This window comes from Buceros rhinoceros, unplaced genomic scaffold, assembly GCF_000710305.1.
Source record: "Buceros rhinoceros silvestris isolate BGI_N320 unplaced genomic scaffold, ASM71030v1 scaffold9220, whole genome shotgun sequence".
Lineage (NCBI taxonomy): Eukaryota > Metazoa > Chordata > Aves > Bucerotiformes > Bucerotidae > Buceros > Buceros rhinoceros.
This window is the reverse complement of record NW_010391263.1, coordinates 7,191-20,084: the sequence shown is the minus strand read 5'-3', so window position 1 is coordinate 20,084 and position 12,894 is coordinate 7,191. Positions and strand designations below refer to the sequence as shown.

Sequence of the window (12,894 nt, the reverse complement as noted above, 5' to 3'; positions counted from 1 at the left end):
AAGCTGTTCCCCTTTTCCTTTTGACTTGTGGGAAAACAATGTATGGAAGCTTGTCAGGCTTATTAATCTATTTCATCTATGCATGTTCTAGCCAATAATTCCGATTGGTTTGGAAGAAATCCAGTCTGAAGGAAATATGCCTGCATTTAATCCTTGCAGTTGACTCTAGTGGTTAGATTGCACTCAGCACAACTTACCTGTTTATTCTGAGTTAAGTCTGTTATCACATCATAGGTGCTTCTAAATGAACAGTAATGATAAGCCCAGTCTCCAGACCAGTTTTTGTATCCTGACAATAGCTAAATGGAAGACTTGTAGCATTACGTTTCTATTACGGCCAAATCTATAATTCTGCCTCTCTTAAACTTTTGTTGTCTTTGTGTATCTTCATTATTTTTTAACTTATTTTTTCCTATGTAGGGTGACTTAGCAGCTGTTGAACAGCTGCTGAAAAATGGGGCAGATCCCAATGTCAAGGATAATGCTGGCTGGACACCACTGGTGAGTGTTGAAGACTTTATTCTGTCATCTGCCTTCTAATCTGATTTCACTTCATCCCCCCTTCTCCCGTAATTAGTTCCCTTTACACACATTTAGGTGACAAAGAATTACGCTGACATTAATCAAGTTTAAAAGAACTTACTAGCAATTACTGGCCTGCCCAAATCCAACTCTCCTTTGCTGGGGTAGGGCATGCCAAGAAATCTATCAGCCTGTGATCCTGCAAATGCGGGAAATACAATAACTAGAAAACGATCACCTATAGGTGATATGTATGTTTTTGGGGTTCTTAATGTCCTCAGTGTTTTTTATTATTTTGGAAATACCTCAAGAAGTTGAATGAAAAAAGGACCCGCTCAAATTACAACAAATAAACAAAAGGTTCTTTTCAACCACGACTTTTCCCTCTCCTAAAGAATACTCCTTAACGGAGTCTGTAATCGGAGGCTTTGTTCCTTGTAGTCTAATTTGCACGCAAATGGCCTTTGTTCAGTTCTCCTCTGTGCTTTTTATTAGTGTGAGGTTCCAAGGTTAATTCATGTCGGGAATGTAGTGCAATATCCTTGCATCATCCTTTCTGACTATGTACTGAGGGATGTTGGAATATGAATGTGTTCATGGGTGTGACAGAAGTTCCTCCTCTGGATCCTGTCTCACTCGAGCTTTTCCTCTCTATGGATTTACCCAACTAGCATGAGGCATGTAATCATGGGCACAAAGAAGTGGTGGAGCTGTTGCTACAATACAAGGCCTTGGTGAATACTACAGGGTATCAGAACGACTCACCGCTTCATGACGCTGCCAAGAACGGGCATGTGAGCATCGTTGAGCTGTTGCTTTTGCATGGTGCCTCTCGCGACGCCGTGTAAGTAGATGTGGGATGTTACTTTCACTGTGGCATTTGCTACAGCTACAACTTCCAGGGTGCACGTTAAGTAAACATGAAGCACAGCTAGTAATAAATGTGATTTATTTGAAGTGAGGGGGTGGGTGTTAAATGTATGCTTCGCTGTCCTTACATCCCCCTTTTTCACGTGGCTGTTTCCTTTCTGTTTTGCTTTGTCCTAAGCTCTTCTGAGGATGTCTAGTCATAGATAGTTGGAGACTACTAGCAAAGTGACAAAACACGTTTACCCTATCCTTATGCTTTCCTGTTGGCATCTTGTTTTAGCTGCTGTCACATCTAAGATGCTGAGCTAGATCAGCTTTGAGCTGCTACAGCCGTTTTTTGTCTCTACTTTTACTACACTACGTGCTAGCAGAAGGTGGTTTTGGTCCAGTCTCTTCTACCTTTGCAAATGACATAGACACAAGCTGAGATTTGGGGTGTGTTTTTTATTTTTCCCATTCTGGATCAAAGCACTAATCCTCGGTCCTGTTTTTAATTAAAAACAAAAAAAGTTTACAAGTATTTTCGGTTGAATCTTTTATACGGTTACGCCTCCTAAAGCTTTTGGCATTTGTGTATAGGAGGTGGTAAAGTATGTGTTACTCTACGAATAACAAGCAATTAGTATTTCAGACAGTAAACGTGGGTTTAGGTGTTGTATTGCTGCTGTGCCAGGGCCTGTGTGTATGAAATTTGAGTCCAATGCGTGCGGTCGATAGGTGTGTGTATATAGTAACACAATAGGATGAAATCTTGCATGACATGAATTTTCTTGCCAGCTGCATAAAGAAGCATAAACAAATTCAGCTTAATCACTTCAGCTCTCAGTATTCACTCTTGAAGCTTATAAAATTAAGGTACTCTGTGGAAAACCATAGGATTTTCAAAACCAGTCCTAATCTTGAATATACTGGAGTTGAAAAACAACAAACCAAACCCACAAAACTTTAGCATGAAAAAAGTAAAACAAGGATCAATTGTTCATCTTCACTTTGTTCTCGAACAACAAAGACTAGCATAGGACATCTTGAAAAGCCAACAGCTTCAGAAACTAATTTTCAAGCCACTTGAATATCAGACCCTGGCTGCGTGACACTTACCACCTGCCTGTCTGGTGTTTGAAAAGGTAGCACAGACAGTGGCTGTGATGCAGGGTTTTGACAGGACGTAAGCGCTGGGAGATTTGCGCAGCCAAGACTCTAAGTGCCAGCAGAGGACTCTTCAGGTCTCCTGTTAGCCTTGGTCTCTGCCACATGTTTTCATGGAAACCTCTTTCAGCTCATTGTAGGTGAGTAAACATCACTTTCTATTGAAACAGAAGCTTTGTAATCGTAGAAGGAGAGATTTATGTAAACCTTAAAGTCTGTCTTAGGTTTTCACTGAATATAGGTAATGTTCAGTTGTGCATCAAAACAGCTTGACGTAGGCCATGTCACAAAGCCGCAGTGAGCTCCCTCTTGCAGTACCTTTAATTATCCAGAATGGCTTCTAAGCCACTTTGAGATATGCACTGTTCTTGACTTCGTCTCCAGGGTACTTGGAATCTCTCATGTGCGCTGTTTGTAAATATATATATATACACACACTTTTTTTCCTTTTAATTTCAAATCTTTTGGGGAACAAATTCAGCCGCCTTTAATCTTTGCTTCATCTGGAAAAAGGAACCACAGGTGCTTTGGCAAAAATTTAGTGCTGTACATCCCCCCGGGCTCCATCTCTGACGGACATGATACTTTGCACATTACATTGCACTGCTCATGGAAAGGAGTTGGGGTTTTTCCCCCTGTTTTTGCAGAAAGCATTAGACATACAGAGAATTGGATGTACAAGCAAAGTGTTCAGGCTTGAATAGTAAAACTTTACCAACCTTTTCCAAACCCTACCCAGAAACAACAGACACAAGAACTGTATGTCTGAGACTTCTGAGATCTGTCCTGTCTCCCTCCCTCCCTTCCTGGGCCCTGCTAGCTTCTGGCAAGGAATTTTGCCATCATCTTTCCCTGTATCGTGACCGTGCAGACCTTAGAGGGTTTTTTCTGCCACTGCTTTTGGTAGTTGTAGCCCTCATTAAAGGGCAGCTGGAGTTCTCTAGGTAAGTGAATTTGAACCTTCTTTAATGTAGAAGATTTTAACACTTTTTTCTAGTGGTTGCAGGTGCCCATAATGAAGTCGCATCTGACAAGAAGCTTGCTTTTCTTCAGTGACATTGTTCTGAGATTGCAGAGACCCGCAGACCACAGTTTTAAAACCTGAAGAGAACAGGGTGGACACTTAAGAAGATGCAATTATAGTTCTTTTCAGTATGACTAGTTATAATGGGCCTCTTGCTACTCAGTTCAGGATCTCCTCACCTTCACATTATTACTCTAGGATCTTTAAAGTAGAAATTGAGCAGTCATGAGTACAACTTGTACCTGTTCTCACAGGTTTATTTTCTTTAGGAATATACCTGAGGAGTGGCTTAGCTTTAGAGGTGGGCAGTGTGTGAGTCAAACTGTAAACATGTCCAACTGTAGTTTGCGGTTTTTTTCTGTGTATGAAACTTTCTGGTTCCTCGATGTGCTCTTCAGGCTCACTCTCGGTGAACTAAAGTCCAGCCCAGGAGAGGGCCCTCTTTATCCCAGCCTGTTAAAGTGATTCTTCATTACCTGAGGAGGGTGGAGAGGAGAGTTTCATTAGTTCACTGTGGTTACTTAAAGTCTTTTTCTTTTAGCTAAGCTCAGTAAAATGTGAACATGATAAATGTATTCAGATATTTCTTGGGACGTTATGAAATATATAGCATGAAACTTCACAAAAGTGACTGACATCTTGCTGCTGTTTAGACCATAGAATTGACTCGGTTTTGTGTCTTAATGTCCCTTGTGTGTTGGAGAGTTAATCTACTGGAGTAAAAACAATGCTTGTGTTGAGTAGCGTGCTTAAAGTGGTAGTTCTGAAATTTAGTACGACACTCAATTGTGCAAGGTGAAATATGTTTGTTTTTTTTTAAGATGTGAAATATTTACTGACTGCAGCCCCAAAGAGGGTCAAAATCCACTCACGGAGGAGGAGTAATGCTCTCACATAAGGCCTATCTGGGAGCGAAGACAACGGCTTTCAAAGGGACCTCTGTTCGTGAGGTGTACAGAGATTAGTGCTACCATAGCCATCAGCACAATTTCAGATTTAGATCACCATGTTCACAGACCCATCAAGTACCTCTCTTTCCTCCAAGCATCTGTCAGGCTTGTTTTTTCTCCTTGCATGTTAATACATAGTGCGTTACAAAGTAACTGTGTGTAATATGGGTCAGCTACGGATCTTTCGGACCAAGCAAATACAGATGAGAACTGCCTCTCTTGCCAGAAAGTAATCCTGGGAGTTCAGTATTCCTTGGCAGAAAAATTTTTTTGAAATCTGTAATATTTAATAGTTCTGGCACTTCAGTTGCCATTTGAAGTTTTCACTGGGAAAGATACAAACTACAAATGAAAAATATTATATGGACCAGTGGACCTATTAATTGTCCCACTGGTCTAGTTAATTTTTTTAAGTTAATCTCTTACACATAGCTAATTTTTATTTTTGTAGCTTTTTTTATGTGCTCACTCTCTAGAATTCTGTCTTTTTTCTTCCTTGCTTCGCAGCAAGCCAAGTGATTTGAAAAATTAGATCTGTGCATTTGCAATTTCGCAGTGCTTCCTAAATGCTTTCACTCAAATGGGCTATCTTGCTGGTTCTTCATGCACAGTAAGTGTAGCATTAGTAAAAATTGTTGTGTTGCTCTATTTTTGGGGGTGTTAGTTGTCTTTGAGTAGTTGTAAGTCTGATTCTGATTAAGCCTGTGGGAATGCTTAGGGGTAGATAGACTGTGGTCCTCAATTATGAGTGACATGGGGGCAAGAACGATTATAACCTACAGTTAATTCCAGGAGGCGTTAGACCATGACACTGACATAATTTTGTCTGCTTTTTCTAAGTCAGAATAGCGTGGGACTTTGCTGTCAGAGTGCAAGACAGTATGCTTAATGTCCTGCTGACAGCGGGTTAATTAAAACTCTGGCCCTGTTTGGATATCTAAGATGGTCTTTCTGGCTACAGAGATTACATTTCTTTCCCTTCTGTCAGGTTCAAAGAAGATTTCTGCTTAACACACATTTGGCATATGCGTGCTGTCTGGAGAGCCCCAAACTGGTCAGATTTCCATATGGGAATTAGTGGTCACAGTACTGCACTGGGACCTGGTGGTGGGACTTCAATACTGAACTCTTTTTGTGGGGTTGGGTAAAACTCAGTTTATACTCAGCTGTAGAGCAGCAAATAACTTCTGACATCAAAATGAAGCAGCTTAAAACTCCTGATGACAAAGTATTATATAGTTGTTTTTTGCTTGTATCAAAAGCTGTGGAAGTTTGGGGCTTCTGAAGAACTGACAAGGGTGCATTTCACTATTTATCTGCTCTCCTCTGGTTGCTTGTTTGCTGGAAGTTTACAGAAACATCTAGAAGTTAAGTTTCTTTTTGACTACAGCAGTAACTTCTGTAGTCTTCGTATCTACCACTTGAGCAATGTCGCACCATAAACTGAATCCCATTTCTAAAGCTTTTCTCAAGAAGTTCTTTGATATGTCAGTCCTTAAGATATCTTCTGGCAGCTCATGTGAAGTCCTCCTCAGCAGATTACACTGAGCTGCTCTTCGTTGGGCTCATACTTGTTCTCGGCACAGACATCCTACTCTTTGGTTGGAATTTCTTCTAGCTGTAAGAGCCCTCTGTGGGCTGTTCAGTGCCTTGATGACTTGACTAATAGGAGACTGCTTGTATCAAAGGATACATCTCACTCTTGAGTGTTTAAAACAACTTGCAGAGAGCTTGCTTGCATTCTGGTAGAAGGAAGCGTGCCTTAGAGACCTGGTGTTCTAGCTTAAGCACCAGAGACACTTTGTTCTCTCTTGTAGAAACAATTGTGTCTGTCTTCCCTCTTAGTGTGGAACTTGTCCTGTGAGCCAGCGTGGTTCTCAACAATCCCAGAACTGCAGTAGCAGCACACAAACATAAGTTGCGTGTAGGGTGGACCTAATGTGCATGTCCCACTTAATTTTGTTCTGCAAACTGGATCAAAATTCATTTTTCACTCTGAACAAGGTGGATGATTTCTTTTGTTCCATTTGACTAAATGAAGATTAGATTTTAGCACACATCTTTGCCAGAAGCTTCTGTTTCCCGTTTCTGTGCCTTACTGGTGTTCTTGTGGTGGCATAGCTCCAGTCCTTGATCCTGATTGTAGGGCTAAAATGAATTAACACTCCTAATGTAATAAAAATGGTTCCTCAGGTAACTGCTCTGATAATTGTGCCAGCCTGACAGAGACTGGGCAAGGTCTGTTTCTGATCAAGATTATTTGGTTTTTTGGATGGTTAGTGGGTGTTTAAGTGGGGAAAAAAACCCAATCCAAACTCAGACCAAACAAAAAACACCACCAATAGAAGTCAAATCTCATTTCTATCATTTTCCTTTAAAAAGGGTGTGTAAATTAAAACAATACCATGCTTAAAATCTGTTGTCTGGATGTGGTCCTTGTCTTAGTTTCTGTTTTGAAAATCCTCTTTTCTCCTGTTTCAGATGCTTTTTTTCTGACTTTCCTTAAGCTCAACAAACTGCTTTGTTGCAAATATTCAAAACTCTTAAGCCCATCTCTTGGGCTGGTGTTCCTTTATTCAGACCTGAGCTCCCACGTTTGTCTCATTTTGCTTTAACTGTACCACCTTAACATCCTGTGAATAGCCACTAATTCTTCAACGCTGTCTAGTGATGGGATAGATTTTGCAACACCCTGATAAGAAATGACTGTAATTATCTTAAACTGAGGAGAAAAAAAAAAAGTAGGTGAATACAGAGGGGATAGCTGGAGGTCTTATTTGTCCAGTTTAATTGGCAGAAAATGTTCTGTCTTTAACTGTGGTGGCCTATGTATTTATCTTTGGTAAACATTCATGAGTTTTTTTCCAAGATTCAATGATCTTACTGTGACTTGGAGGTGGCAGACAGTCCCAGACCTCTGCTACTAACATACAGTGATTTCCTCCCCCTGCCTAGTTGACAGTAAAAGGTCAGCCACCTCGTCTAAAAGTGATTTTACTGTATGTGCTAATATTTTATCATCCCCCCCACCACGATGCATTGTTCAAAGGAACTGTCCTGCAGCAATTTGAGTCGAATATGTTCTTTATTTAAAGAAAGGGCAAGAGCTACCCTGATGATGCATGACAAAGCAGGAACAGCATGACAATATTTAATGGGCTGCAACTCCCAGAACTGGGCTTAGATTTAACCAATTTAGTCTGCAGAATTTGTGTTATGCCAGCTCTTCCTGTTATGCCACAGGAGAGCTTGGAGTTGGTAATATTGTAAAGCTGGCAATTGTAAAATACCATCTCAGGAAGTTCTGCGGGGGATTTTTGTGGGTTGTTGTTTTCCCAAGCGGCCGTATTAGTGAGCAGTGCTCAGTCAGGAGCACAGAAAGGTGCTGAGGTCAGATGCATCTCCCAGCTTTGCACTGGCCAAAGCCCCAGTTAAGTCAGAATGAAGACTTTAATGATTTGAGCCTCTCTTTGGGCTGGATTGCGTTATGGCCTTATGTGGAATTCCCTATAAAGCTTCCTTGATTCCCACTCTGTTCAGGAATGTGTGGCTAATGAAGAGACAGCACGTCGCAGTTGCAACGGCTTTTTGACCTCTTTAAATTTTAGTTTTGCTGTTTGATGACGAAGCTTGCCGGATTTCATTTACCGAGTCAGGGCTTTGTTCTCGGTGACAAGCTTCCCCTTTATAACGAGCTCTTATTAGGCTTTTTGAGAGCCGGAGCTACATGATGTGGGGAGGAGAGGATCAGCTGGAATAGCCATTATTCTCACAAAGGGCAAAGCTAGCAGAATATTTCCCAAAAGTTCTGGCAGAGGATCAGGTTTGTTAGTGGCAATTGTACCTGTTCTGTGGTTTCAGGCTTTCCTCCACTTACTGCTGTCCTGCAGCTGTAAAGTTGTGTGAAGAAGAGATAGAAGCCTTGACTGTGGCTTGATGTTGTGTTTATAGCAAATAGTACCTGTCTGAGTAATGGTGAAAGAATGGAGGAGGAAATGGGACTTGAAGCGTATCCAATAACTATGAGGGACCAGGTAGGATGGATAGTGTTCAACAAAATTGCAGACCAACTAAAATCTGACTGAATCGGCTGTAACATGTTCTGTGGAACTGCACACTGAGGGGAAAATGAGATGCATGCTCAAATTTTGGAAGCGTGAGGGAGCTGCAGTTCCCAAGTAGGAAGCAGATAGCTTTTCCTGTAGAAGCTTAACCATGTAAAGCTCCAATATTTAACCCAGTATGTAGCATCTTCTGACATGACTTCAACGGCAAATGGGAAAGCCAAAAATACATTGTTTGGTTATGTGACTGCAATGAAAGATTAAAGCTGAAATTTCTGGGTCTTGTGAATGATGTGCATCTTGAAACAGTTTAACAAGGACTGTGGTTTGTTTAACTGAACATATTGCTCTGAACATCCCTTACTCCCCAACTGAATGCAGCAGCTTGTAATTTGGTATCCATCTGTCTTGGATGCAATTCTTACTTGAAGCTTTGTGTGTTTTAGCTGAAATTACCTATTAATAAGAAAGTGGGAGGGAAAGCTATCCAGCTAATGTGCCCAGTTAGTTAATAATCAAGTCACATTTTATTTACTTAAACCCATCTGTGCTTGTTTTGCCAGTAATATATTTGGTCTGCGGCCTGTGGACTATGCAGAAAGTGAAAAGATGAAGTCTGCGCTAATGTTACCAGTGAAGAATGAATCATTTTCACTTAACCAGCCCTCTGAGGTAAGTGTGTCTGCAGAGGTTTTTTTTGTTTGTTTTCTTTTCCTTTTTTAAAAACCCACTAAGTTCATCCTGTAATCATTGCAGGCTTGGACTGAAGTGCAGTACATCACCTGCCTTTACAGAGAGAATTAAAATAGGCTGGGACACCAGCTCAGACAGTATGTCTAGAATGTGTGTGGGACACTTACAAGCTGTGATATGCTGTGTTTATGGCTTTATCTGGGAAAACAAAGGATGTTTATTGTAATGTGGCTTTATTAGAGGAGAATGAATGCTGCGTTATTCTTGAAGCATTGTGGATTGAATTTTGCCATTGTTGTTTTTCTGCATCCTTAAATCCGTTCTACTTGCTAAATTGCCGAAAGCAGCAACAATCTTTGCTCCAGGTGTTTTTTGTGTGCCTTTCAAAGGCTGTTCCAGTATCGTCCTTTGTCCAGCAATGAAGATATCAACTCAGCAGCTGAAAACTGCTTTTGGAAGATTGTTTGAGGGGTTTTGAGTTTGTTTTTCCCCTCTTTTTGCCAAAGACTTCTCAGGACTTGTGAGCAAAATCAAGTTGTTCAGACTTCAAAACTAGGTTATTCAGACTTGACGAGTTAGTGGGTTCTGAAATGTTTTGTGTTTCCTAATGAATGGTGATGAAACTGGCGGATACCAGCAGTGCTCACTTACTCCCAGCTGTACAGCCTGTTACAGTCCCTCCTCACTGAGGTAATAAGATACCCACTGGCCAAAAGTTAACTGCTGCAGCTAAATCAGCAAGGATATAACTGTTCCTCCGCCTGTGGCAAGTGTAATATGCAGCTCACCTGCCGCAATTTGCTTTGGGTTGAGTGCATGCCAACAGATGGTTACCAGCTCATACAGTGATCCAACGTCTGCAGCTTTAGGGTAACGGTGTCAAAGTTGTGTCTGTACTGTGGAATGTAGGATAGTGAGGAAGGCCCAAGAGCTGAAGTATCACGTCCTTAAAACTGAGCAAGCAGCCCCTCTTACTTTGCGTTAGTATAGCCATATAAAAAGACTTGAGCATTCACACTTCCAGGGCAGTGTATTAGGGACTTTTTAGTAAAAGAAAGTGCAGGTGTTACTTACATGTGTTACTCAGCAGACTGGGAACATACTTGTTGGTAAGACTTCACTAAAAGCAGGAGGCTGTACTACTTTACTGGGAATTATTTTTTTGTCCTTCAACACTGCAGGCAGCCAGGCTGTTTATACCAGGTTCAACCAGCTGTATGTGTGCACACCAGTGTCTTTAACAAAAAAGCAAGGTAGACAAAACTGATGCACAAGCTGGTTTGTTACCTTGCATAAGCTAAGTGAAGTACCACTAATGTCAAGCTTTTTTCCTCTAGAGCTGATTTGCTATATAGAGTTTATTTATGGCTCCTGCCCACTAAGCTTACCATTCATTGTTTTTCAAAATGCTTATTCCTGCTAAATAAAGCTGTCAAACAAGTTAGGTGCTTTCTTATATGTTTCCGAACATTCAGCTTATTGTGTTCATGCAGGCGCTGAGCCCCAGCCAGCCCAGAGATGGACCTCTTGGTATACTGGGGAGCAATCTCAGTTCGGAGCAACAGAAATTGCTGAACAAATTAGCAACAGTTTTGAAGGCGCGAAAGTGTACTGAATTTAACACCAGAGGTATGTAGTCTTGGTGAAATGCCTCTGTCCAGGCATCAGCAACTACAGTTCTGCACTTTATCCTGTAAGATACCAGCAGCAACAGATTTTTTTATTGTTCCTAGTAAGTGCAGTTTCCAAAACCCCTGAATTATGGCTGTAGTAGAATGATGTTGCATGTAAACCTATATAAAGCCTGCCTGGTTAATGAGGCAGGAGACTTCTAGGGCAGCCACATTTTGACAGCATATTGTCTGTTATCTAAAATCCCTCAGTCTTCCTCAAAGACCTCTTCACACTTCTTTTACCATCTTTAATGTCTCTGCTTATATGAGACATCCTGTCAGGTTTTTATCTTCCAGAAGTGAGGCGTAGGCAGATGGTGCCTTTAGAAAGAGCATGTCATTGACTAAAAGTTGACAAATTTCTTCTCACATACTACCTTCCTTCAAGTTCTGTTCTTCATTAAGATGATGGAACCAAATTGTGGGGCTTGGGTTTTTTTTAATTCCCTTTTGAGGAGGGCAACATTATCTTAATCCCTCCTATTTTTCTTCAGTGTTGCTTTTTCTGCTTGTGAAAGAAATGCTAAGGTAATTTTTCCCTCCCATCTTTCACACCTGGATTACTAATCCAAAATTGTTAGTTTTGTGTTAAAGCAGATCCTGTAGTAAGATTCCTGTCAGAATTAAATATGACTTTAAAAGGATTGGGGGAAAAAATCCTATAAACTGTAACCTCCTGAAGATTTAAGTGTTGGCTTTGAACTATAAAAACATGACTTCCCTTTTTCACAGCAAGTATATGTTGAAACCCACAAAATTTCTAATAGCACCCCTACTTGCTCGTATTTTAGAGTCAATCACAGAGTTGTGCTGAGAAGAGTGGTTGATAAGTTCTTATAATCTGTTTATTCTTTAAATGATGATTGATTGTTATTCAGCCAGGTGTGGTTCTGATTTTTATGTGCTTTTACTTCTGCTGATGTAATCTTTCTTCTAGTAACTCATCTTGTTATCCCTGATGTTCCAATGCCAAGGACTGTCAAATGTATGATGGCTGTTCTGACTGGATGTTGGGTCCTCAAGTTTGAATGTAAGTATTAAATACATGAGATTTTTAACTAGAAATTGTAGATGGGATTCCACAGAAATTTTTCTTTTTCAACAATTGCCCTAATATCTATACTAGCTCAACATGAAGTGTGAGAGTTTGAGGTTTTAATCTTCTGAACAACAAAGAGATTTAGTTAAAAACCTCTACTTCTTCCTTGGCAAATGTGTGCATTTCATTATTGGATATATTGAGTAGATCATACCCTGATTATCAGTGGGGAGTGAATTTGTTCATTGCTATGTCAGGCGTGATTTGGAAGATTATGGAAAATATCCTGGGAGAGGAGGAAGGAATGTGTTAAATTCTTAGATTTCTTATAAGCAGCTTCCATTGACATTAACTGGGAATTTTCTGTTTGCTTGTGGTATGTGATAAAGGCCCGTGGGAAGGTAAGGTGTTGTCTGTTTATGTGTAAGCTGAGATCTGTTGAAGGTTCTAACTGAAGTAAGGCTGTTCCCTTACCATGCAAGTAGTTGGTTTGATGTCATCTTTCATGCGATCAGTAATTAGTTTTTACACAGTGCGTGCTTTTTTTGTATAGCTGTTCTGCGGACTTATACTCCAAATTCTGCTTTTTAGTTGTTATTTCTAATGTATTTCATACAACTACTGTGAAAGCAGATACTAAACCCCATCTTCTTCCCCTTGACCTTTTAGCTAAAAGGACCCAAGTCCCTTTAGCTAAGAAGTACACTACAAATGAGTTAATTATCCGTGGAAAACTCATAAACAAATTCCATTCCAGTTTTCTACTGTGTGACTAAACCTCAGAATATAAGAGTTTTTTAATAGTCTAAATTTTCCAGTCACTACTGTTTATGAAGGCAGTGCTTAAAGCCTCAAAAGATGCAGAGTAGCTTTCCTGATAAGACATCATCAGACTCTTTGAACATTGGACACT

At 40.4% G+C, this 12,894-nt stretch overlaps 1 protein-coding gene across 1 annotated transcript in view; it reads left to right on the top strand.

Annotated features, from left to right (window-relative positions):
• The window catches only part of LOC104497611 (BRCA1-associated RING domain protein 1-like), a gene marked incomplete at both ends in the record, with an annotated part of 32,944 nt that extends 20,972 nt beyond the window's left edge, over positions 1-11,972 (top strand). Inside the window, 5 exons of the mRNA XM_010140883.1 lie at positions 421-501; positions 1,194-1,366; positions 9,140-9,248; positions 10,763-10,898; positions 11,880-11,972. Of these exons, the coding sequence (XP_010139185.1) occupies positions 421-501; positions 1,194-1,366; positions 9,140-9,248; positions 10,763-10,898; positions 11,880-11,972 (592 nt within the window). The remainder of the gene's footprint in view (positions 1-420; positions 502-1,193; positions 1,367-9,139; positions 9,249-10,762; positions 10,899-11,879) is intronic.
• Positions 11,973-12,894: the final 922 nt, after the last annotated feature.